This window comes from Microplitis demolitor, chromosome 3 (genome assembly GCF_026212275.2).
Source record: "Microplitis demolitor isolate Queensland-Clemson2020A chromosome 3, iyMicDemo2.1a, whole genome shotgun sequence".
Classification (NCBI taxonomy): Eukaryota; Metazoa; Arthropoda; class Insecta; order Hymenoptera; family Braconidae; genus Microplitis; species Microplitis demolitor.
In genome coordinates, this window is record NC_068547.1 from 6486378 (window position 1) to 6514336 (window position 27959).

Sequence of the window (27959 nt, forward strand, 5' to 3'; positions counted from 1 at the left end):
ATTATCTTCATCTTATTATAATCCATTTGATTTCATTCATTTTATTATTTTTATATTGAAATATACCACGAGAAACGTGGAGAATCAAAGAATATTTTACCGCGATAAATGCGAAGATTTTAAAGAATATTTTACCGCGATAAATGCGAAGATTTTAAAGAATATTTTACCGCGAAAAGGCGAAGATTTTGAATAATATTTAGAAATATTTTTTTTTTTCCGCGAAAAATACGCGAAGATTTTATAAATTTATATTACCGCGAAGACGCGAAGAATTTGAATACATTGAAATTATTTTACCGCGAAAAGCGCGAAGACTTTCATTTTAATTTAACCTACTGAGATTTAAAAACGCATAACCATTGAAGCTTCTACAACAAGGTAGACTAAATAAATAAATAATTCGATAAATTTAAAATCACATCAATTGACCGCGAGAACGCGTCGTGAATAAGTGTCCTGTGTAACCGCTGACAGTCTTGACACCTCACCAAAACCTGTTTAGGGTAAGTTTTTGAATATTGTAACCATTGTTTGGTATTTTTATTTTTATATACTCTGAAATAATTGTAACCCATATGCATGAAACATTTGCTTTTATATTTACTATTCTTAATATTGCCATTTGTAACCCCTTTGTATTTTGAGAATATTGAGTCATTTAATAAATAAATACTCGTTAACATAAAACATTTGAAAAACATTATTTATCAGACAATTTTACTTTAACAACGAGATAATAGCTTCACGAGGCTTTTCGGCAACCCACCTTCCTTTATCCCTTATTTTACTACCTGTCTAGCCGCTCAGACCGATAGTTCACAGTAGGGGGTACACAATCTTACGTTTACCGCTCGACGTTTGATTGTGAAATTAGATCAGTCACATAATTAATTGGAAATCGTTTTGGGTTTTATCAATATTGTCTTCAATAATATTGTGTGGGCGCGAATTAAATATAAAATAGAATAAACTGAGCATTTGGTCACGTGAGCCCAGGTCATAGGATCGGTCCTTGATCAATGTAAGTACCTTTTTATTCACTATACTTTATACGAATATCGTACCTACGCCCATCACGATCTCCAATCGTGACAACCGTTTACTGAAGCTTATACGACTCTGGGTTATTTAATTATTTCTAAAGACCAAAGAAATTTTTTAAATAACGACTAATCAAATTACCACATGGAAAAAAACGGATCTCAAAATTTAGCTATAACAGGACGGCGACAAAAAGATTTCAAAATTCCCTGGTTTAGAAATTTCATTTGTATCATTGATATTCAATATATCACATACATACATACATACATACATACACTCGGACATCATCGTGAAATTAGTCAGGACAGCTTCCTAGAATCTCAAAACGTCAAGATCTCTTAGATATTCGATTTTCGAAAATCGGACTGAAACTAATAACTTCCCGAATTTTTGAAAATTTGCAATTTTCTTGGCGGGAAGTTAAAAAGTCAAACTGTAGCTTCAAGTGTCTAGTTTTCTAATCTGGTCGTTAAATTTTTTTATTATCCACGATTTCGGAGCAATCAGAAATCAATTATAATTATCGAAAAATATTTATTGGAGCTCGAAGACCGTTTTTAAGACGAGCAAAAATTTGGTAAATTTATTTTTCGATAGTTTTCTTAGGATTACTCCGGAACCGCACATAATAAAAAATTTAAAGACCAGATCAGAAAACTAGACACTTTAAGCTACAATTTGTCTTTTTTGATTTTGTCATACGACCATTTTCCGTCGAGTTACAACCTGTTCAAAATCACTTAAAAATTTGAATTTTTTTAATATCCTTTAATTTTTGAAACTAGTGTATTAATGAAAATTTTTTAAATTTTGAACTGTCACAATTCAATTCCCGGATACTTTTTGAAATTCTCTGACATTTCCATGATATTTTCCGGTTGCATTAAATTCCCTGATAATTCCCGATATTCTCGGTTTGCGGCCATCTTGTATAATTACTATGTGGAAAGTAACCCAAAAACTTTAATGGATCCGATAGCTTTTACTGCTGGCATAAGTGAAAAATGACTATTTCCATAACTAAAATATACAAAGACAGTAAAAGTTACAACTTTAGTAATTTTTAATTTATGAACACATTTTACTTATGCATAGTAATTTTTTACTTTTGTCAAAAGTAAAAACTATCAGATCTCATACAATAATTTTTGCTTACTTTTTTATCGTGGTATTATTATTTATCCATCATGGTCTGCTGTCTAGTATATTTTATATAAATATTTATATATTAAAAACAATTACAAACTTTACTTGACTATTTTATAAAATTAAAAAGTTATCTAATTTATATTTAAACTTAATTTATAATATAAAAAAAAAAGAATATCCAACTCGAATTGTACATTATATTTAATTGTTCTTTAGTAGTTTTATTTAGTGACATAATTTAAAGTTTGAATTTCAGGTTCTTTGTTTTCTTTTGTGTTGAGAAAGACGATTAAAGAGGAAGATAGTTTTAAGCAAGAAAATTCATTAAGAATCAAAAACTTTGTAATTACAATTATTAAAGCTCTAACTTCTCAAATAGTAAATACGCAAATATTTTAAGCATGTATATATAAATTTACTTTTTACTCATTATAACTAATTAAATTAGTTATACAACAGTTCAAAAAAAAAAAAAAAAAAAAATTATTGAAAAAAATTTGAAATAAAAAAAAAACTAGAGGATTAAATATAATGACCTATGAATTTAATAGACGTGCGTATAAATAGTGAACCTTGAAACGCACAGAAGCGTGTCTAAAGAGAACAGGAGTCCTGGTAAGTGCGTACTTGTAGGCACGCGTGCACGATTACGAAAGATACCAAGGAAGCAAACAAGCATACAGTTTATATACATATACAGTAAATATATCTGAAGAACAAGAAAGAAGAAGTAGCGGGAACAGAATACAGAAAGAAAGAAAGAAAGAAAGAAAGAAAGAAAGAAAGAAAGATGGAAAAGAAGGATGTGCAGAATATAAATAAGGGAAAAAGGAATCAGTGTTCTTTATCTTCACGGCTCGCGCCCAATCGCGTGAATGGTCCCTGGGGCAAATTGCTCCGCCAGATGTTGATCGTCGCCAACTTGTTATTTTTATTTATATTTTTTCTACGCATTTGTTATTATTATTTTTTTCGCGACTCCGTTTTCTTCAATTCTTCCATTAAATTTGGTTAAAAAAAGTAAAACACACGTGTAGCCAGGTACAAAATACTTGGACTCTTTCTGGTTTCTGCTACTCTTGGAGCAGCGAGCAGGAGCAATCGCTGTAAGCCCAGGACTTGCGTAGGCGCGTACACGTCCAGATGAATAAGATAAACCTCTACTCGGCAAGTTTTAAACCAAGGGAGAAAGTCATCGCCAGGAGATATCCCGCTTGGTCGCTTACAATATATTTCAACGGGTCTCTTATTCTCGAATACATACGACGACTAATATATATAAACGCGAGCAATATATATATGTATGTGTATATATATGTAAAAGATAAATCAGCGGACACTTATAAAACCCGTAGTACCGAGAGAACTCTGTAGCTGGGCGTCCTCTGAAATTATTCGAGGTCGGAGATGCCACACATCCGGGCAGTGTGGGTGGGGCTCACTCGTTCGCTCGTTCGTTTGTAACCGTTCCCATTTCTATCTTTCTCTTTATCTGAAACTTTCCTCCTCATCCTCATCCTTATCATCTCTCTCACTTACTCGTTCATATACTCATTGATCCTCGTGGCCTGCCACAAGATTGCGTGTATATCTCTCAGGGCATATGTCGGGACACACTGTTATGTTACGTCTTTTAACGGAATGAAAATAGATGATAGAGGAATGGTAGATTAGAGTCTCGGGGTTAACATTATACACGCTCATATATATATGTATGTATGTACGCAAATAAGTCGAGTAGGATAGAAAATACTTAGATGTACGGTATAAGTATATATAGAAACGGTTAATGCTTGTGACTCTTCTCTCGAGAGAACGGGTCATATACCTGTCCACGTAATTTCTTGCATAGATGTATGCCTCCACATAATGCAAGTAGGGAGTCTAGCTATAGAGCACACAGTAGACTATGACTGTAAAGTTTAGTCAGGAAAATAAGTGGGAGGGTAATGTGAGGAGGATAAAGAGAAAAAGGATCCTGAAGAAGATAAAGAGAGAAGAAGGCAAGGACTTGTATATATGTATGTGTCGTGGCGGGTAGGGGCCTTACTCAAGATCGAGTCCCACGCGTTCCCAGACATTCCTGCTAGTAATTGCCGGCTGCCGGCTTACTATCTACCGACAACGACGAACCTTGGTACAGTCCTACCTATAACCATACTCGCTTCTGAGTTGTTTGTTGCATGTTGTAGAGGAGTATCAACAGCAAGCTTATGCCAGGCTCCTATCCACCGGTAAGAAACTCTACAATACAGCTAATATTGTCTGATGTTATATGTATAGTACACTGGTACACTGGTGTTTAGTCTATAGGGTCTATAGCCATGAGTTTTACTCCTGAACTGGCAAGAAGCCTGGACTCTGTATTTTGCTGGTATGGCCTCTGCTCCAACTTGTACTTCGCGTCTCGATCTCTTTGCCTCCTCTTTGTAACCTCACTCACGCTATTATATATATATCTACTGCTACCTCTATCGTATCCTCGGTCCCCTTACCCCCATGTGATCTTCCCCCTCGTCTTGAGTAACATGATTCTTGGTGGTTTTACCTCCAGCCTACCTCACCCCCTCTTGGGCTGTGGACTATCACGCGACTCGTTACACCACCCGGGAAATGCGAAACGTTAACGTGAAAAACGACTAAAACGCCGTGCATTCTGCGGTTAACTTTACCTTCCTTTTTATTTTTTATTCTTTTTTTTTTTTTATTTATTATTACTAGTATTCGATATTTAACACCGGATAATGCATGTTGTAAAGTATAGTTAGTTAATTTTTTAAAAATAAAGATATATATATTTTTTGTATTCAATAAAATTATTTTGAATGTTTAGAATTTTAAATTGGATATTAAATTGATTTTAAGAAATTACGTAACGGAGTTTCAGTATTACGAAAGTACTAAAGTATAAATTTGCTATTTTTTTTTTTTTTTTAATAAATAAATTATAGTTGAATTTATAATAATAAATTTTCAAACTAATTTAACTCGTATGGCATTTATCTGTAGATTTGTCTATCACGTTTTCTTGCAACAATTCAACGCGAGTTAATAAGCGGATGCGTCAGTGATAATTTTAAAGCTGAAGATGATGAGAGCGAGTCGACGAGCTGAGAAGTTTTGCAGTAACAAGGAGGGAGAAAAATATGACGCAATGAGGTGTTTTTCTTGGTGTTGCATAATTTCCGCGTAAATGCACAGTACTGAGAGTTAAAAATATAATAAAAATAATAACAATAAAAAATTTATGTACAAAAAAAACTAGCAGGTGCACTATTGTCGAACATTAACAAAGGGAGGCACTTACTTTCCCCTTCTTTTAAATATTCCACATCCGCGAAGCATTTGCACACGCGTCGTCGAGAGAATTGCATCAGAGGTTATTTACTACTCATCAAGAAAGATTACTATTGTAACTAAACAGTACGATGGAGGACAAACTAGATTCTTTAACATAAGTATATATGTCAAGACTGAAGAATTAGTCTACCCATTTATTTTATTTTTTTTTTTTTCCATAACAGAACTACTTATTTTTAGTGCCTACAACTATTACAGCTTACAACTCAAGTACACGACATTTTTTTTTATTATCCTATTGTTGGCATTACATACAACAGCTATTTTATTTTGTGTATTCTCTTCAACTTACTGATGATATAAATCGTATGTATACACCTTTATTACGATTGTGTATTCGGAATGATAATAATGAAAAGTGTGCGCGTGTTCAGACTATAAAACTAGGTTGGAATGTTTTCCGTTTGTATTGGTGTGAATATTGGTCCCTTCGCATCATCACACTGCAAGTACTGATGTTAAAACATGTGTGTGCATGTGTATGTGTGTTTGTGTTAAGGTGGTGGCTTTTTACCCTTCCATTGCAATGTAATGCAATGGCACCGATTTCACGACAGTTCACGTTATCGTGATATCATGAATATTAATCGGTTCCTGGGAGTAGTTCACCCCGATGTACCCGTGAGAGTAGATCCGGTAGCGATCTCTCGACCCCCAAACGACCCGTTTCTATTCATAAGTGAGTGGTATAAGTAAAAGTGGTAGTGCTGGTAGGTGGTGGTGTCGTCTGCGGTGTGAGAAACCTACTTTGGAAAGTTCGTCTTTGAGTATTTCCAATATCCGCTATATTCACAACAATAGAGACGGAGGAGTTAAACACAATGCTGATGCTGATACTCACGCCGGAAGTTTAACCATTCACTATAATTATTATAGGACAGACATTTCATGCCATCAATTTGCTTCGCGCATTTTGCCTCATTGAATTACTAAATTATAAAATTTTATTATTATAACTCATTTACATTTATAATTATTTCTAATATATGCCGGTTATTAAAAAACATAAAAAACTTTAATTACAAACCGAATATTTTTAAATTCATTTAAATTTATTAAAGGCTATTGTTTATTATGAAAAATTATTTTTTTTCTCAATAAAGTTTATGGGGAAGATAATTCATAAAAGTTATTTTATTGGTAGCATGTGGCAGCAGCGTGTAAAATCTATTAAGTAGTTTTTTATTTTTAAATTTAATAATCTTTTTTCTTTAAATGAAATTTTATTTTCTGAAACTGCACGTAAAAAAAGGTGGAGTTGAATTTACCACAATTAGGGGTGCATATACTACACTTACTAGTAATGTATAGGGTGACTACACATTTAGTAATGACTACTAGCCTATTGTGATACACAAACTGTGGTAACATTTACTACTGTCGTTGGTTAAAACAACTCCTTGGTAAATGACAGCTGTAGTTCTTACTACTCCACATCATAGTTTATAATTTTTATCCTCAATTTATTTTTCAAATATATATTAATCGATATTTATTATTTTCATGGTACTTAAAAAGCTTTAAAAATTTAAAAATTTATATCATATTGTTCGCACAAAGAGTTTTTAAATATATTAGAATGGATTTATAAGTAATAAATTCGAAATGTCACACGCACTAAATTTTTAAAGTAGATTTTTTTTTCTATACGTCATAATATTTATTTTTCATTTGGAATTATCTTTATGACAGATTAATTTTTATATTACTAACATAGTTTCATTGAGTATTTAATTTTCGTTTGTATAAAATACAAGCACGTAATTTTAAAGGTTATAATTCCCACATTTTGAAGATGTAGTAATTTTAACTACAATTGTGGAGCTAGTACAACCACACAGTGGGGTAAAAAAGTTTAAGGTGGCACTGTCGTTTTCGTTTGTCAGTCATTTTACTCCACATTGGAGTAGATTGTACAAATTATGTGATATTGCGTACTCCAAAAATAGTAATACCAACTAAATCTTATAAAATTGTGTGGTTAAAGAAACCACAGGATGAGTTTTCCATACTACATTAAGTAGTTGCTGGGCCTACAAATTTTTACCCCAGTCGAATGGTAAATAGAACTACTACAGTACAGATTAATCTTACACAGTGTCATTTATGCTACTCCATTTGTCGCTACGATGACCAAAGTATAGTTTGATTATTACTAGTTTAGGTGGTAAATTTAATTCCATCATTTTTTTTAGTCTGATAATTTTTTTTAACAAAAAATCAATCATAAGTTATAATTGAATAAATCAATGGATGAAGATTTAATTCAAAGTAATTAAACGCTGCTAATTCATAAACATGCTTGAATGAAACATCGACAAATTAAACAAGTGATATTAATCACTTTAATTAAACAAGTAATTTTCGTTAATCAAACATAGTTTTTCATTAACTGGTATTCACAAAGAGGTATATAAATTCAAAAGAGTAACTGTCATGTGACAAAGGCCCGAACAAAAAAAAGCTCCAGTAATTCCGAATCAAAGAGAAACCTGTATAGAGTTTGACAAAATGTACGTTTCTTTCTTTCTCTCAATTTCTCCCTCCCCCTTATTTTTTTTTATTCTCTTATTCAGTTATTTTTTTTCTTTCACCCAGCAAATGTTCGTTTGTTCGTTCGCCAATACGCCAGGATCAAAGGGACGAAATAACAAAAGACACTTGCATTGACTGTTCGATATTGGATTCGAGATATAACAGTTGAGATAGGGGGTGGGTCGGTAGTAGGTACAGACAGGTAGAAATCGCTAGAAATAGCTACCGAGCTATAACAGATAGGGTGGTAAGTATCATTATCACGTAACATACATTGACTTTGTTCATTTCCAATACAAAAGCTCCTATTCCTGATTTTGCTAGCTGGCTTGCTAGCTTGCTAGCTTGCTAGCTTACAACATCAACGACCAGAGTTGATTCCCCTCTTGTAATTCGTTGTGTCCTAACGGCAGTAACTCACTTTAAGACAATTGAATTGATCCCCATGATAACATTCTCGATGTCCACGTGTCCTGAAGGACCTCTGTATACATTAGTCTCTGGTACCACTGTCACTGTATATATATGTATCTATATATACATACATATGTATGTATGTATACTACAGTATGTATAAGACATACATACTAACACTCTGATACATAGAGCGAAATGCTCCTGCAGTTATGTGCTCATTGCACCCCTTGTGACAAAGCTTAAACTCCATTTGCCTAGATAGTTGCTTGCCTGCTTACCTCGATGTCTGATCTACCTAAACTACACGTGATGTCATGACGAATAAGCTCCGTATAGCAATATACACGAACGGGTATAAGGATAGGAAACATTTAATCTTTGATGTAGTAATCGATCGATTCACATGACCCTAAATGTCTAATACATATTTGATTATTGGATACTGAATTAATCTGTCTGAATAATTGATTGTATATAGTTCAAAATAAACATTTTTTTAATAATTCATACTACTGGTTATTAGTATAATTAAATAATACGTTAGTTTAATAATCAATATATGGTTTGTTCAATTATTAAATAGTAATTCCAGCATGATATATGATAATTATCCATAATTATATTTCCTTGGGTAGTATAGTAAGCAGTGAGTATTTCAAATGCTACACGGAGAAAAATGCAGGTCAAAATTAAATAATAATTACCATCACAATTCAAAATTTGCTCTCAAATAAAAAATTACAACCCATAAAAAAAATTACGATGGAATGTAAAAAATTAATTTTTTATTTAAATTATTACTATCTAGATTGTAATTTTTACTTATCATAATAATTACAATACAGCTTCGATAAATTCTCGCTTGGAAAAAATAAATATTTACTTATTCATATAAAAAATAGTTCAATGTTACAAAAAGTAGAAATTGTTTTCAGAATTATTAAAAGTTAGTATATTAGTCGCAATTTTTGTTTGGTAGTTGATAAAGATTACATCTCCAATGTAATTCTACGTGGGTACTGTACATTTTAGAATGTCGGTAAGACAAATTGCAACTCCGGGAGATGAAATGACTATTTGAGATTGTAAAAATTACTCGCCAGAATACATCTTTCACAAAGCGCGTTAATTAATATTTAACAACTACAATAGTCAAAATTATTGGTACATTATAATTTTTATTTGTCGCTAGTACATTTTATTTTGAACACAGTAATTTTTATAATCAACAGAATTTATTATTCTAAATAATATGTTGTAATTTTTACTTTGAGTTTTGTACAAGTTTTGAATTTTTTTTAACGTTTCAATATTACTTCTCGGATTTTAATTTTTTCTTCAAATTTACACTGTGAATAATTCCCAACAAATTTTACTATGGATGCTTAGTAACACCGGACTATAAAAAAAATGATACAAAATTTACAAGTGTCCTATAGTAAATGCATGCGCAGACCACACGATTGTGGCCTATGCGCATACGTTTACTATGGGACACTTGTAAATTTTGAATCAGTTTTTTTATAGTCCGGTGTTACTATGCACCCATAGTAAAATTTTTTGGGAACTTTTCACAGTGTAGTAAAAATTATTTAATTTTTTTCTCCTCGTAGATATCATATGTACGATATTAAAATTCTAGGATAATTGCCAAAGATTTTTTCCCCCATTTATGTTTATTTTATCTCTATAATTGGCGTAGATTTAAAATTCATAAAAAAAATATATACGATTGTAGAAGAATAAAAAAAATAAAGTACCTAATAGTACTTATTTTTTTATCTAGCAAAATTATAGACAATTGTCGGTAGGTAGTTTTATGAAATTGCGGGCAGGTTAATTCCCGTGAGTCACAATGCGTGTGTTCGTGACAGATGTTTGTCCATAAAACCGTCCGTGTTATATATATATTATATATAAGTGGATAGAAATATTGATTTCTCACAACATATAACCATATAAACATACATATATATCATATATCATCATAACAGTATAATGTATTTTCATTTTAACGCTTAGTTATTTACTTGCAAAAGAAAAAAAAATTTAATACACATAAATGCGGCTGACATACGACATCATATCTTACAATATGTGTACTACTAATGTTTGCGAACCAATATGTGCTTATATATGATGTACAATACATCACGAAAGCTGATGTTTAGGTACTTTAGGTAGTGTACAATGTACATCACGCGAATATACTTGACAACCAATCCAGAAAGCCGGGGGTACTATATCCCCAGTATGAACATGGGTTAAAAAACTGGTGAGAGCATCATACGCTGTAGAGTTTTAACAAAAGCTAAAATTCTCTCTCTATCACTATCTCGGGTTCTCATTTTTTTTTATTTTTTCTACTCTTACCTCGTAGCATCAACATCAGAACCATTCAATACTATCGACGTCCCATCCGCTCGACATACTTCCGCCCTGTTGCGTTTTTTCGTCTCGACGTGCAAGATATTTACCCGTCATACGATGTCTTTATCTACCAACATATTCAATCTTTTATTTATTTTTATTTTATATATACGCTGATGTATATACAATGTATGAACTGGCGCTCAACGGTAACGTCTACGAGGAGATCCTTTACTCTCTATCATCTCAACGGAATTTTACGACAGCCAAGAGACTCAAAGCCTTCAAGAAGGAAATTATCATTTTATCGACTTCCTCACTTTATTTTTATTTTCTTTTGTTATTTTATATAAATATTTTTACTTTTTTTTTTTAAATGAGAAAAAATAAACGATAGACGAGTTGGACTTTCAGTGTAAAATATGTTTAAATAAAAAGGAGAAATTTCCTTTAGATGCCCGGCAATTTATCAGATGACAATCGCGAACCAGAGGAGGGTAGAAAAGACCGAGGGGGAAATGTGAATAATGAATGTTGTAGAAAATTCAAGAACGTAAGAAGGAGGAACAGGAGGAAAGCTTTCGTCTTGTCTTATTCTCATTTACTCACTATATCTATACTCCGTAGTCTATAGTCTGTAAGCTCTTGGTTCTTATTTTTATCTCTCTTTTATTTATATCTAACTCACTCTCTCACTCTCAGTTTAAATCTTGGTCGTTATATTCTCACGATGCGCAGCTGAGAATTCGGAAATAGGAGAGATTGAAATTGAAAATTACCGACGGGCATCTTCAGTCGATGACGTGCTACCGTACGTTAACGCTGTATAACGTCGCTGAATTGCCTGGAGGGAAAAATCAAGTGAGGGAAATCCTGCAAGTAAGCATTCAGATCAAGGTTATATATAGAGATACATATAACATATACGTATATATTAGAGGATACTATACGTCTGATATATGAAAATTTCATCCATTTTTTAACTTTTTTTATGCATACATCTAACAGGAAATTACCGAGTGCTCAAGGATGAAATTTTTATCGAAATATTTTTTCATTTTAAAAATAACTTTATCGCAATTATTAAAGCCTGGAAAATTTTAATCTACCTTTTCTTTTTTTTTTTTTTTTACACCGTAATCTTTCATGGAAGATAAAAATGACGCTGGCAATGGAGAAGAGATCTTTTTAATAGATAATTAAATTCTCAACAAGTTTATCTGTAATTAAAAAAAAATATAAAAAATTCCGTAGATAAACTAAATCTTGAGTTTATTAATAAAACCAAACTTTTTTACAAATTTATAACTTTAAACTGAAACTTATCAACTATCCACTGATATAAAATTCATTCGAGAAAAAGATTTTCCGATTGGTTTTCTACGGAATTAATATTTAGAGCTATAGATAGGAGCTGAAAGCTTCGAGTTATTTTTAAAAAAAAATTACTTTGTTTTTAATTAAATTTGAAATTGAATAGAAGATAAAATTGTTTATTCTATATTTTATTAATTTAAAATATCTGTTTCGAGTTTTTATTTAACGGAATATAAAAGAATTAAGCATCAAAGCACTGGTAATGTATATCTATAAAATGAAGCTCGTCAGAGGATTGAATAGTCGAAAATTTTACGCTATTTATCGTGAATTATTTATTCATCGTGGCGTGATGACCAAAGCAGACGGTAGCAAAGCGCAATTAATCCGAAAATCCGAGGTACATTGATAATACTGTACACACCCTTCGGTCTTGATTCTCTTGTACATGTATATCTATATATCTATATATATATATATTTCTCGTTCCCCTTTTACCCACCGCAGTAATAGTAATAGTGGATTGGAAAAGCACGGGCGGGCCGGGATGCGATGGGAGTCTCTCGCGATTACACGAGATTAATACACCACCGGGCATAAAACAGAGATACGTGTACAGAGAATGAATGAAAAGGGATAAAATATGATGTACAAAGAGAACAAGAGTGAGATGAGTGACGACGGTAGAATAGAATCGGTGAAACTGACTCGTACGCGAGAGTTGCCTCTGCAGGTGGGTACTACGCTATCCTAATTAGAAACTCGCGGAAGTAAATCGAGAGTTGATTACACCGACGCGGATAGGATATGTGCTGAGGCGTTGTGGGACGTGCACAAACCATTCTACCAATGTGCCGAGGTACACTACATGGTCCAGAGAATCAAACAAATAGAGGGTGCATATTGTACTAGAGAACATGGTTAATTGGGATTGCCTCGAAATTTCCAGAGACCTGCCGCCATTTTCAAAATCTATTTCACTCACTCACTCACTCTCTCACTCTCTTACTCACTCTTTGTTACTGCTTGCTACCTACGTGTCTATAAATTACCCGTAACATCGATTTTCACAACAAAATATTCGTTTCACCTCATGAATAAACGATTATTCCAATTTCCTGTGGAACATTTAGCGCGAAAATCCACGCTATTTATATAAATATACTGATAGATATAATGCTCGTATAACAAAAATATTAAAAATATAATATTTCAACTTTTTCCATGGATAAATTCAGTGATAGCCGTTTTATCTCTTGAGAATATCTTTGAGTATAATAAAACTGTCAAAGTTAATAATTTACATAACTGAGTGTCTAGAAAAAAAAAAGTTTAAATAATTTAACGGCGGATTGAGTGAAATAAAATTGAATTTAAATAAAATAAAGTATACATTTAAAATCGATGGCTTATACTGTTTCGATTAATATTGGATTTAAATAAAATGAGTGACGTAAATAACATGAGAGTATAATAGAGATTAAAATTCATTGATGCAAAAGCTTTTTACCCAACGAAAGTTAAGATAGCTATCTAGTATAACAGCACAGCATTCTCGTTATCGGAGTAGGTTGGGCTTATCCTTTTGGCGTTCGACAACAACAACGTCTGAGCCAATTGATGAAGGTTGAATAGACGCGAAGACCTCGGCTCCAACAACTCCAATACAATTCTATCTATCGTGATCTATATCTATTACACATTATTTCCGGCCTGTTGCATTTTCCCGGCGTCCAGTCGTTTGCATTATCACCACCGCGCGAGCTAGCCGTGTTTAGTGTTGGTGTATTGGTGGTAGACTGGTAGACTGCCTGATGGCTAGCGGTATATACCACACTAGAGCTACTATATACTATTATATAGTGTTGTTGCTGTTACTGGTGGTCTATAGGCACCGGTGGTTATCCTAGATGGGAATACACCCCAGTCCCCGATGGCCCCGTTCCAAAATTAAGGTTTTCTAATTATCACCAGTATACAGACCCGGATTCAGAGTGTGTTTCCATTATCACACTTAACTTGAAATGTGCATCCTTGATTATCGGTAATTCGGGCTATGAATGCAAACGCTATTGAGAATATCTCTTTCACAAATACCACGTTTAATTATGGTAAATAATTTTCATTTTAATTGGATGTCTGTTACTTTTAGCTTTTTTTTTACTGTCATAAAATTTAAATTAAATACATTTAAATTTGTAAAATAAAATAAATATATACTAATGAGATTTCGAGGTAAATTCGTAACTAAGACGGGATACACGAGATTAAAAGAATTATAAGATGAAGAAAAGTATCGAGGGAGTAATACTAAACCTCAATCCAAGTCCAAGTCTACGTCTGCTTACTTTCTTTTTCTTTTTATATATATATATATATATCTTAAGATTTTTTCGGATAAAATTTCACCGCGATGCTCCAGGCTCAATTTCATCGACTACAAACTAGTAGATGCTCATCCTTGAATTCTTGCAATTCTTATAATATTTTTTCGATTAAATATAAAAAGATAAATTTTTATATCAAGATATATATGTATATATATTTATATAGACCCTAATATATATGTATAGACACAAAAAAGCTTTAATATATTTTTTATAAGTAATAAAAAAAAAAAAAAATTATTTTCTGGCCTCGCCAGATTTAATTTGTTGATACTAATAAATTATAACTCTACTACTTGTTTATATTTATTTATTTTTTTGGCTCTAAGGCCATTTATATTGTTACTCATAATTACGTGGACGTTAATTCTTATTTATCGAAGACAAAACAATATTGCACGTGATCATTATATAACCATATAGTAAAAAAAAAATGTATACATTGTATATAGATATAAAAAAATCATTGAATATTTATTGTCCGTTTCAAATTGATAATAAACATAATTTATTAATTTTCTACTAAATAATCGATTGAAAGTCTATATTAATTATATTTAATTATGTAAGTAATCCTTTGCCATTTCACTATACGTTAACTATTTACTTTGAAGATTAAATCTCATTTAATAGAACATAATATAAATTTATATAAATCTATGAACTGTAATGCAATATGTTGGAACTATATAATATAATTGATAATAAATAAGTATTCATTGTATATCAAATTATTAATATTGAATAACTCGCGTGTACTAATGAATGAAAACAATAAATTATTTACGAAATTTTATCATGCAATTAAAATTTTTAAGTATCAAGTAAAAATTTTTACATATTTTCCAGTGGTATCATATTTAATTGTTTCATTTCACAAAATGTTTGATAAAAATATATAAGTACTTCGTTATTTGTAATTATTTTTTATTTTAATAACCAAATACTTTATTGAATCAATAAAAAACTTTTGCGTTAAGGTTAATGTGTTGTATAAAAAATATATCCGAGTATATTTCAAAATTTATTTAAAATAATATAAAGTTAAGTGTAAGGTGGGAAAAAGAAAATACTATAAAAAGTATATATTTATATATACAGGTATATGTCTGAGCAAGATAAGACAAAGTTGGAAATGGGTGTAGTAGTAGTAGTAGTTTCGAGTCAGACTTTACCCTTGACAGAGACGAGCGAGCGAGGGTATAGAGCTTAAGGGTTGCGGTAAATGGTAAGCGCCTCGATTGATTTACGAGAAGCTGAGCGTACTATCCAACCCAGCAGTACCAGTAGCAGCAGCAGAGCCAGCAGTACCAAAGCTATACTATCCAACGAACGCCAAGAAGACTTTCAAAGCCTTACGTGGCATCGTCGTGAATCGTCTTGGACGTTTTATCGCGAATTTTCTTCCATCTTTGAGCCTGTGTGCCACCCAACGGTTTATCGTCATGGATACTGAATCACATTTTAAAATACTAATACTAACAATAATAATGACAATTACGAATTAGAAATCAATTTATTTCAAAATTCAATCAAATCCACCTTGGATTTTTCCGAGTCGAAACATTAGATGTAAATTAAAGGTTTTGAAAGTAAGTTGAACATTTTGGACATTTTTTTCAGTTTACATTTTCAATACCATATATTTATATCTGTTCATATATTATTTCATATCAAGGTTATAAAAATTGTGATTACAAATATCGAAATAAATTAATTAATGTTATTATTAAATTAAAATCATAACTAATGAAATTACATGGAAAAAATAATAGGCGCTGCAACAGAACGCAGTCCTGTGGGAACAACATCCTGTTGCAGCAGAATTTTTCCTGTGGAATAAATAGGATAAGGAACAAGTTTCATGTACTAATTTTTTTGTCCGTATAATGAAATTTCAAAATTTTGAAACAAAAATTAAATTCTAAAAAAAAATTTTAATTTTCTCCAAACTTTAATTTTTTTTTTAAATTGTGAAATTTCATTATACGAACAAAAAAATTAGTACATAAAACTTGTTACGTATCCTAGTTATTCCACAAGAAAAATCCTGCTGCAGCACCTATTTTATTCCGTGTACTAAATTTTTTTTTTACGAACCAAAATACAAAAAAATCGTTCAATTTACGTCTGATATTTCGACTCGGGTTACCCCTCGAAAAATAAAAAAGTTTTTAATAGTTAGTATAAGGCTAGAAAATTTTATCTTTTAAAAAATTCTTGTATCCCAGAATTTTTTTTTGAATTATCAATAATTATACGAATAGGACAAAAAATGTTCCATTTATTTTTTTTGTGTGAGAAAAAGGAAAGATCAAGTTTTCTCTCAAGACAACTCGCTGTTATTTCTAATAGAATACTTAATGTCTTCATTCAAAATATAATTTATTATCCGATTAACTTAATCCTTTAGAAAATTCTCAGTTTAATTGACATTATTGATTGTTCTTAATTACAGATATGATGACGGTTCGGACAATATCGACTAAAACTGTCATGTTTAATAATGTTTTCGTAGATATGTCAATAAATTAAGATTGTGAACGGCTTGGACTTTAATGAAATTAAATAATTACACATTTATATTATTATTTAAGCGAAGTTATTTATAATAATTTAAATAATTCAGGTACTTTGATCTAAATCTCCTTAAGATGTCTGATAAAAGAAAGAGCCATTATCAGGAGTAAATAATAAATAACATGTCTTCAAAGTATATACAGCATTACGTTTAAAGATTTAAATCGTCAAAGTACTGTTGGTCAACAAGAGTGAAGCGAAAGCCGTATGTGTTGTGCCTAAACAACAATGGAAAGTCTCAAGAGATTTATAAAGCCCACACGCGTGGTACACTACCTTATGTGTGTATACTAGCGTGATATATGTGTGCGTGAGTGTGTGTGTTTATAACACAAATCCGACAAAACGAATAATGTAGCGAGAAAAAAGTAAAGTTAAAAAAAAGTTAAATAATAATAATAAAGAGAATAAGAGAGTATAAAAATATATTAAAAATAATAAAAGAGTAGATTATTGAGTTGAGTTTTTCGAAGGGCGAGTGAAAGCTGGCGCGGGCGTAAGACTTGACGGCTTAACGGACTTCCAACACGAGCTATAACCTGGTTACTGGCCAAGAGAACCAAGTAACTGTGTGCACACGCCCATAAGTTTATATATATATATATATATATATATACTACTCTAATACAACTACACATGTACAACAACAGTACTAAGAGATGAAATAGTGTTATCTTGGATATCAAGATATAGATATCTCTATCTTGATCTGTATACCGGAAGTGGTAACAACTTGTCACTTTTGTTAATAAGTATGATGAGAGAATAGACAAGACGATAGAAGGAGATAAAGGAGTGACAAGTTTATTGTGTTTGTCCTAAATGACAATCAAGTTTTGAATTTGTTTAAGAGAGGAATCAAGAGGAAATTATATATAGAACATGGTGCTATATGTATATGTATATGTATATGTATATATATATATATATATATATATATATATATATATATATATATATATATATATATATATATATATATATATATATATCCCTTGTGTGTCCTCTTGTCGAAATTGTTGTGGTGATGAAGCTCAGAGGCCAAGCGCAGGACGAATAGAGGTTGCACGCACATTGTACTTACTCTCTGTTGTATACTATATATATATATATATATATATATATATATATATATATATATATATATATATATATATATATATATAGATATATGTGTAATTGTATCGATTTGTTCGTGTGCTGCTGCTGCTGCTGCTGTTGAAGAAGTGAAAGCTGAGAGAGCTGCGTGCGTCGAATGCAATCTAAGAGACGATCGATATGATCGACTTGAGAGTAGTATATGGTATTAAAGTCGAATATGGGTGTATGAAATTTAGCAGACTTGTTTGTCCGGAAGAGTTGCCGACGTTTGATTTACTCGATGATAAACATTACGGATATTAAATACAAATATTATATCAAATTAATTATATTTTGTTTGTTGATTTGGCAATTTTGATTTTTATAAATTGATTAAGTTATTTGGTTAGTAGATTCAATTTTATAATGTTTAAATAACTGGTAAGACGGACAAGTGTCGTATAAAATTTATATGGATGTGTATGTACATATATATATAAATTGGAAATTATTAAATTTTATTTTTATTTTTAAAAGAAAGCAGTTAATAAATTTAATGTATTTGTAAGATTTATGAATTGTTAGCTGTTTTAATGGATTATAAAAAAATGTTTGCAAACAATGTTGTGTAAATGTTAGCACAGTATTCGAACTATGTCGAGGTAAATCCGTGTAATTTTATTTTAAGCCCCATTTTTTTATTTTATTTAATTTTCATTTTCAATTACTGGAATTTCTCATTGATTTTTACGTTACAGTTTTATTATTCGAATGAATAAAATATTTATTTAAATTTAAACGTAAATGTGATTGTTATTGATTGCTATCTTTTAAAATTTTAAAATATTATTTTCATCCTGAAATATTATTATTATTATTATTATTATTATAATTATTATTGTACGAGTAAAATTATCAAGTTTCGCAGTAAGAGTTTTCAGAATGTACGACATTTCCTTGGAGAAATTTCAAAACTACATAGCTAGCAATGTCGTTGACATAAAACTTGTTATTAAACAGAGTAAAGCCCAACCCTACTCGAGACATTGACTCTCGGCGGAATTATTAAAGCTTTTTTTTTTGCATCACGTCATTGACCTCTGAATAAAATTAATCTAAAAATAAAATAAAGTTAGCAATACATAAGATCTCGACTCGACATGGGGAATCACTGGTGCCAATCTCAATCTCTCAATCCACCACCACTACCAACCAGGTGTACCAGATTTTTTATCCATTGGAAACTTTTTAATTGCATAGTTTGCCATCTCTCCTAGTGTACGGCCATCCAATTTGCGCGAATGGGTTTTCCTTCAAACCTATGACTCGACTCGTGCGACCTTCCTTTCTCTCAAGCTTTTTTTTTCATTTTTTTTATTCTACAGTTTGCCAAACCTCCATCTACAATTTTTCTTTCTTTCTTTCTTTCTTTTTTCTTTATTCTTCCATACTGATACGATCTTTTTCTATCAACTTTTTTTTATTCCAGTCACTCGACTGATTTTGCTTGTTACCCACGAAGAATTAAGTGCAACTTGAACAAACAATTAAAAAAAAAACTAACCCAAAACTTTGGAAAAAATACTATGTACACATATATATATATACATATATATTTACTCATTTTATTTTTATTTTCATTGTCTTTCTTTATTTTTATCTCGTTAACGAGCTACAAAAAAAGCCCACGTAATTTTAAACAATTTTTTAGTTGTTATATATATTTATATATATATGTATATATATAAAGTTTGTGACTACTTGAACTAATGTAATGATTGTTTAGCTTTGAACATACGAAACACAAGAGGTCGATAAACCGAGGCAAGCTACGATCAAGGTAAAACGCACGCGCATTCGACCTTTCAGTATATATACATCCTACACATATATTTATATATAAAAGTTTAAGAAAAGAAAGCAAATGTACTGAAAAAAAAAACCCGTGATAACGAAAAAAGCTGACAAAAAAAGTAAGTAAAATGACAGCAATAATAAAAAATAAATTTAAATATATTATTAAAAATAAAAAATGTCTGGCTTTTTGCCAGCCTCGATTTTCATCCGGATATTAACGGGACGTTAAAAAAAATGATAACGACAAAACACTCTTCCGATTTTTCGTATTCATGGTTTGAAAATAAAAAATAGTATAAATTAATATGAATAAAAAAAAAAAAAAAAAAAAAAAAAAAAAAAACTTAATTTAATGTATAAGATGCTGAGGTAAAAATTTTCTATAATCGAAGTAACGTAAGAATTCTCAGACTCCGCGAATATCTAATTTCAAGCGTAAATCGAATTGCCGATATAAAATATCCGCGGGCTTGAACACCCACTCGCTTTGCTTGCTCTACTCGAGAAATTAATCGAGTTATCGAAGTAGATAAGGTTTCCTACGCTGTGTTGTTCGTTGAGCTTTAACAGGTCCAAGAAAATTCGATTTTCCAATATATATATAGCTATAAAACTAAACTATAAGCGTTTCTTAATTTTTAATAATAACCAACAAACTATGTTACTATAAATAGCACAAAGTTTTGCGTTAAAAGTATAAAATAATTTATAAATTTATAATTCAAAGGGGTTAACTCTATTTTAGTACTTAGCGGGACTATTTACTTATTCAATGATACGTGCGTTTTCGTGGGAACTAAAGTTAATAATTTAAAATGAGTATTAAAAAAAGCGAGTAATGTTATATATAGATGAGTAATGGCAGGATCGATAGACATAAATGTCCAAATGATTCACGAGAAACTCCATCATTACATTGTATAAATAATTCTACATCAATAAAATTACGACTGAGTGAGCATTAGACCGACCCGATTTCCCAATGAAAATTATCCACCGTCGATCTGTTCTCTAATGCTAGCGACTAATTGGAACTAATCGTCTCGTTCACTTTTTTTTTCATTCTCTCGTTACTTTTTATTTTTTTTTTTTCATTCTATTTCTTTTCATTAATTTCTTGTGCACTTTTAACTTGGACTTCAATTCAACCATTTACTTTTTTATTTTTTATAAACCCAAAGCCTGGTTCTACTACTGCTGCTATTACTCGAGCAAGCAAATAAAACCTTTTCCTTCTGTTAACTTTTTTCATATATCCCCGGGGAACACTTTGACAATCGGAACGTGAGGTCCTAACACCAGTTCAAGGTCACTAATAATTTAGTGTTTCGATACGAAAAGAAAAATTTATTGCTTCGAAAGCTTTTTATTAAGAAATAATCACTTACTTTGATCGTAAAATATATACACGGAAAGAAAAGTATGGAAATGGTTGCTATAATTTTGTGAAACTTTTTTCTTATACCATCATAGGAATGACGACCATAAATTATGGGAGCAATTCCTATAATTGTAGGAATATTTTACATAATTGTAGGAATATTTTACATAATTGTAGGAATAGTTTCTATAATTATGGGGATGATACCCATAACATTATAGAAACGGTTCCTCTAATTATAGCAATGGTTCCTATAATAGTATGAGAACTATTCCCATAATATTATAATAGTTCTCATAATGCAATTGGAAGAGTTCCTATATCATTATGGGAATAGTTCTTATACCATTACGGGAATGGTTCCTGTAATGATATAGGAATAGTTCCCGTAATATTATGGGGGTGGTCCCTATAATGCAATTGGACGACTTCCGACATCATTATGGGAATAGTTCTCATACCATTATGGGAATGGTTCCCGTAATCATATGGGTATAGTTCTCATAATATTATAGGAATGGCTCCCATAATGCAATTGGATGAGTTCCTATACCATTATGGGAATGGTTCTTGTAATGATATGGGAATAGTTCCCATACCATTATGAGAATGGTTTCCATAGCATTGTGGGATTGGTTCCCATAATATATAGGAACCATCTTTATAATAGTATGGGTATATTTCCTATACCATTATGGGAACTATTCCCATAGTGCATAGCAAAACTTCCTATAATTTGTTTTCCGTGTAGATATATATATATATATATATATATATATATATATATATATATATATATACATTTTATTTTAAATTTAATACATTTCCGATTATTATTTAACTTCCTCATGTTGACGGCTGTTTAAATTTTAAATTTCAAAAATTAAACCGAAGAATGTTTAAATATTTATAAAGTAAAAAAATATATACATCTAAATAAAAGTTTATAAATTATATATAAATAAAGATTATATAAATCTTAACAATCATAACATAAATCAAGAATACTTTATAACATACACTCAAGAACCGCGCATGAGTAAATTTAAAGTACATATTGTGTATTTTTATGTTAGTAAATGATTTACGTAATGTTTATATTCATGATGAAATCATACATGGACCACGCTTATCATACTATTTTAATACATTACTTTTTTTTTATCGCGATAAAAATCTCAAACTCATCTACGACAACTTTTGACACCTTTTTGTTGAAAGATGTCTTATCTACAGATTATACATGGACTCTAAAGAGCAATCTTTTTGCATTACTCCAGGTGGTCTACCTTTTTACAAGCTTTCATAATAACAATATAACTAAAAAAATTACCTGCTTAAAATCGAGTTTCTGAAGTCTACAATTTAAAAGACAATCAATAATAACAATAACGATAATAAATAATTATCAATAAAAAAAAAGTATCAGAATTATGAGCAATTGACGTTGAACAATAGATTAATTATTCACCTCTGACAATAATGAATAACTTGGGAACAATGGATAATTGATAATATAAGACACGAGAGAGAGAAAAGATGAGGAGTCGATTCACCTGAAGAGATTGGCGTCGTCGCCACGGGGATGATTTTAATCCCTGCATCACAGAATGTCGCAAGAGATCATCGCAAGAATATATGCTTGTGTGTACATGTATACATTGCTCAACTGTACCCTGTTAGTCGACGACATCAACAACTACGTGAATAATCACTGAGGATATACATAGTTACTATCATAATCTCTAGTCTATACCTAAGTCTACTAAGATTAATAGGTTATTATATTCACTTATATACATATATTATATCAATAATAAATCACAGTTAGCATATGGTGTGACGTTGAGAGTACATTTAGAATAGTCTTTGAATCTAACGTGCGAGAAAGATATTATAGTTGAGCTAATGCTGGACTGGTCCTGGTACTGCTGCTAGTACAGTACCACCAGTTCAAGTAGCATCAATGCCACCTGTTACGTAAATACAGGTGCACTAGACTACCGCGGTATATATCGACTCGTCGCCAATTGATTTATCCCCCTAATGGACGACAAGGACATATCGAATGATCTTGGTACTCACGAGCCAACTACTTCCTTGAGAAAATAAACCTAGATGAATAACAGAACGCCAACTAAGTAAATGACACAGTATACTTATGTACATATATATATGTTATATATATACAAAGTATGCAATGAAAGATTTATTTAGCTATTTACTGTATTTAATTTATCGTCAACAGATTTAATCCTGCGTCAAGGACTATGGATCCCGGAGATGATTCTTGGAAATCACACTCATTTTATATCTTATAGCATGAGCTAAAAGGTTATAAATGTGTATAAAGATAAATATATATGACGCTGAGAGTGTACATAGTAGGCATGTTTACCTTGGCAATGTTTAATTATTATTTGATGGTGGTGTATATGTATTATATTATAAGTTAAGTATTATAAATAAATGTTTACTCACCGTAAGGACGCACTTGTGACTCGGCGATATGAACTCTAGGCCCCGTTGGCCTTCGCCGCTGAAACATCGCTGAATATTTCTCATGAATTTTCTACGTATACTCTTGAGCGCGTAGATACACAGAGCAGAATCATTACCCGGTCGTTGGCTATTTGGGTCATTACTTTCGGCAAATACTGCATAAAGTACATCATCTTGTGCAGTAATACCAAGCGCGCCGGCTAATACTGACCCGGCTTTACCGACATAAGCCGCCTGTACTAAATTGTAATTCCGTTCTTCGTTTTTGCACTCAACCGGTATCTCAGTGTAGGAATAGTAATGCATGTCATCCTGACAGAGTCTAACGAGTTTTGAGATAAAGTTGGTAGCTTCAGTGTCCTTCAACTGGGTGGTAAAGAAGTAACTGAAACCTTCACTGCTGAAACCGTATATGTAGTTGATCGGATAGCGTTCCCTTGAGAGTGAGTTTACGTATATTCTCGTGCCGGTCGTGACCGCGGACTCGGCGATGTTGAGCATCTTGTCTTTGTCGAGGGATCTCGAGCTGACCGCCGGGACCTCTGACCGGTAGGGTGAATTTGCTGTGTACGTGACACCGACATACATGACTTGGGATACCGGTGGATTCGGTGGTCCTGGCGCAATGAATGCCACCGTTGAGGCCGTCGCGTTGTTTGCCACCACTGGGTCTTTAACCTTTTGCACTACATCGGTTATGTTGTGTAAATTTCTCACATCGCATGTACCCTGAAATAGACTATTGCACGATATCAAACGGCTTGTCGTGTAATCAATTACCAATGCTTTGTTTACGTTGTCTACTTTACGTTTTACTGTTTCACGCGGGCAATCGAAACTCGAGCAATCAAGTGCATCTTCTTGGGGACCGGTGATTGCTTTCACCACGAGATTTAGGTCCGGTGAGAATTGGTACAATCGATTAACGGCCCCGACATAAACACGGCCAGTATTTTTGTCAACCACCAAATGGTTCATACGCTGAACATCCGGATCGTAAAATTGATGAACGATATCGGTTGAAGCCGCACCGTTTATCAATGTCAGCTGTTCAAGTAGCAGGAAAATGTTAAGTATAAGCGGCAATTGCCGCCAATAGCGCAATAACACAAGACCCACCACCACTGTCGTCATCGTTGCTGTGCCGTGGTCTTATTGATGATTATAATATTTATAGTAACGGCAAACTCCACTTGCCAGACCCTCTAAACTACCTTCCTATCCTACGGGACGGGATTTTACCCGCCCCCCGCCTCCACCGAGCTACTACTTAGTCTGGAGCCCACCTCGTTTGCCTGAAATCACAAAATAAAATCCTCAATTAGTTACTCAAATTTTTTATTTTAAAATATTTATAATACATGAATATAATAAAATTTTACGGACGGGTATTTTTGCTAATAGGGAGGATTAATATTTCAAGTGGCTTATGCGTTTTCATTTAAATGAAGAAGAAATAAAAAAACAGAACTATAATAATAATAAAATAAAATGAGTGAATAAAACTCATCAGAGGTTGTATAGACAGGATGATTGAGCCTCGAGTGGGTTCTTTTTCCGTTTTCTATATACACTTAAAGTCGGTGTTCTGGAGGGTGATCTCTCAAGGGCGATGCGCGTTACAGGAGAGAAACCGTACGCTGGTTAACGAGGGCCAGTCCTCGTGGGCGAGTGTACTAACGAAGTGCTGCGAAGGTGGAACGACGACAACAACTACGACTAAGACTTGAACTACAAGGAGGACAACGACAAGCTGGGGATCGATAGTGACTTTGGATTGATTTCAGCTGGTCCCCGTACCAGGCAATGCCTCAAGGGTTCCACTGTAGTTGCTAGCTGCTGCTTCTGCATCTCTATTCACATTATACTCTACTCTTTCTCTGCTCTTTCATTCCGTTCCGCCGTCCAATCTCCACTAAGACTGTGGTAGGTACTCGGGCATATCCACCCATGATGGACCGACCCGGCAACTCCGATCACCATGAAATTCCAACCTCCTTTGCCGAGATCCACTCTTCAAGATATGCGTACGGGGAACTTTGTTTTTTTTTTTTCTCTTTCTCTATAGATTATTTATTTACTTTATCATTGTTATTATTGTTTCTATCCCTGACATACTCGAGTGTTTACTGGCGGTGGTAATCTGACAGACAGCTTGCCACAAATATCAATCGTGATATACTCGTTCGACGGTTAACAGTGACACTAACGAAGGCACCGTTATTTTTTAACGCGATTTAATCTTCATTTAAACAAAACTTTTCTTTGACATTTGCGCTTGAGCGACCAATACGGAACTTGTGTAAAGACAGGTCACGCATCGATAAATCTAAAAGCAACTACTTCACTACTGGCTTGTGGTTTGGTAGCTACAGTACAAAAGTGTGGTTTAAACTCAAGTTTTAGTGGTGAGCTAGACCAGACGCTTGTTATGGATGTTATAAAATACTCTTTTTATATTTTATATCTATTTATACTTTGATTATTTTTATTTATTTACTTATTTAATACTTCTTTTCTTTTTTCATCACAAGATGGTCAATAAATTGGGTGTAAGTACAAGCGAACGGAGGCGAAAGTTTTCAGATGGGATTACGACACCGGGTATATAAAATTGTCTGGTCGATGAGCTTGTCTGAAATACCAGAAGAAGTTTCGTCTCACTCATTCTTCATTCTTTTTCGCTCACTCTCGGTTCTGCCGTTGTCTCGCGCACCGAAAAAGGAAGCGGAAGGACGCGAAGCGAAGGTAACGAGAAAAAAAAAATCACCAGAGACACAAGAGTAGAGTCTGAGCTCTCATGAACCACCAGGGATTTATCGACGAGGTACCAGGTGCCTTGGCTGGTATTTCAGCTTTACAGTCTCTACTTTTAAAACCCACTACTCCACGTATTTAAATGATTTGTTACATGTATAAAAATAGTCCATAACAAATAGCTATTACATTTATTCAAGTTTTTAAAAATATGGTAATATGTTTTTAATGCACTCTTTTAAATTTTGTCTCAGTATGCCAGAGCAGCTTATTTATTTCTACTTACATTAACCGTTAGCTTAATTTTAAATCGATGTTAAACTTTAACGAGCACGTGCTTGCAATGTTAAAGAGATGCTCCAGAACGTCTGTGTGTCTGTGTGTGTGTTGCTGAAACGAGTTGAAAGCCGGGTCATAGGGTAGTGAGATCGCTAAGAAAGTGGATCATGTACGCAATCACTGACGCTTCGAATATTCCTTGACATAAACTCGAGTCAAGAGAAGTCGAGTCAACGTAACCAAGACCAATACTAATAAGACGACGTCGAGATCTCTAAGCCACCGAGTCGTGATTAAACAAAATCTGTCTCAGTTAACATCGCTTTCTCTCTTAGTTGATTCTCAAGCAACGATGATGATGATGATGATGATGATGATGACGATGAAGAGTCTACAGCACTAGGAGGGAGGTCCTCTGACTCGAGAACTCCCAGGGACTTTGTGTATACCGGTATCAAGATCGCGCACGTGGCACAGATTAAGCTTGTACTCTCTCATTAAAAATCGTTACCCTTCAGTTTAATTGTTACCGTGTCAATTAGTTTGTTGTTAAAACTACCAACTACATCAAATTAAATAAATTTAAATTAAAGATAAAGGTTGAGATAAAAATATATATATATTTTTAAATATAAAAGATATTGAGTTTATTTTTTTTATCCATTAGCATTCAAGATTAAGTATTCAGAATATATATATATATATATATATTTATCTTGAGGTAACTATTTAAATGGGATTTAAATTGGACGTTTAATTTATTAAATACTTATTTTAATGTCGGATTATTTTATGAATTTCTAATATTTTTTAATAAGTAATCAAGGGAATTATGCTTATTAAAATGATAAATTAGTACAAGATAATATATAGTTGGTAAAGTAAAATATAGATATATATGTATTATACATCAACATCAAAGTTTGAATATCAAATTACTG

At 32.3% G+C, this 27959-nt stretch overlaps 1 protein-coding gene across 3 annotated transcripts in view; it reads right to left on the reverse strand.

Annotated features, from left to right (window-relative positions):
* Window positions 1-27959, reverse strand: part of LOC103568572 (plexin-A4) — a 179065-nt gene that overhangs the window by 100257 nt on the left and 50849 nt on the right. For all 3 annotated transcript variants that reach the window (XM_053737446.1, XM_053737445.1, XM_053737447.1), the window contains one exon: window positions 23962-25277. In XM_053737446.1, coding sequence (XP_053593421.1) covers window positions 23962-25116 — 1155 coding nt within the window. In that variant the 5' untranslated portion in view covers window positions 25117-25277. The remainder of the gene's footprint in view (window positions 1-23961; window positions 25278-27959) is intronic.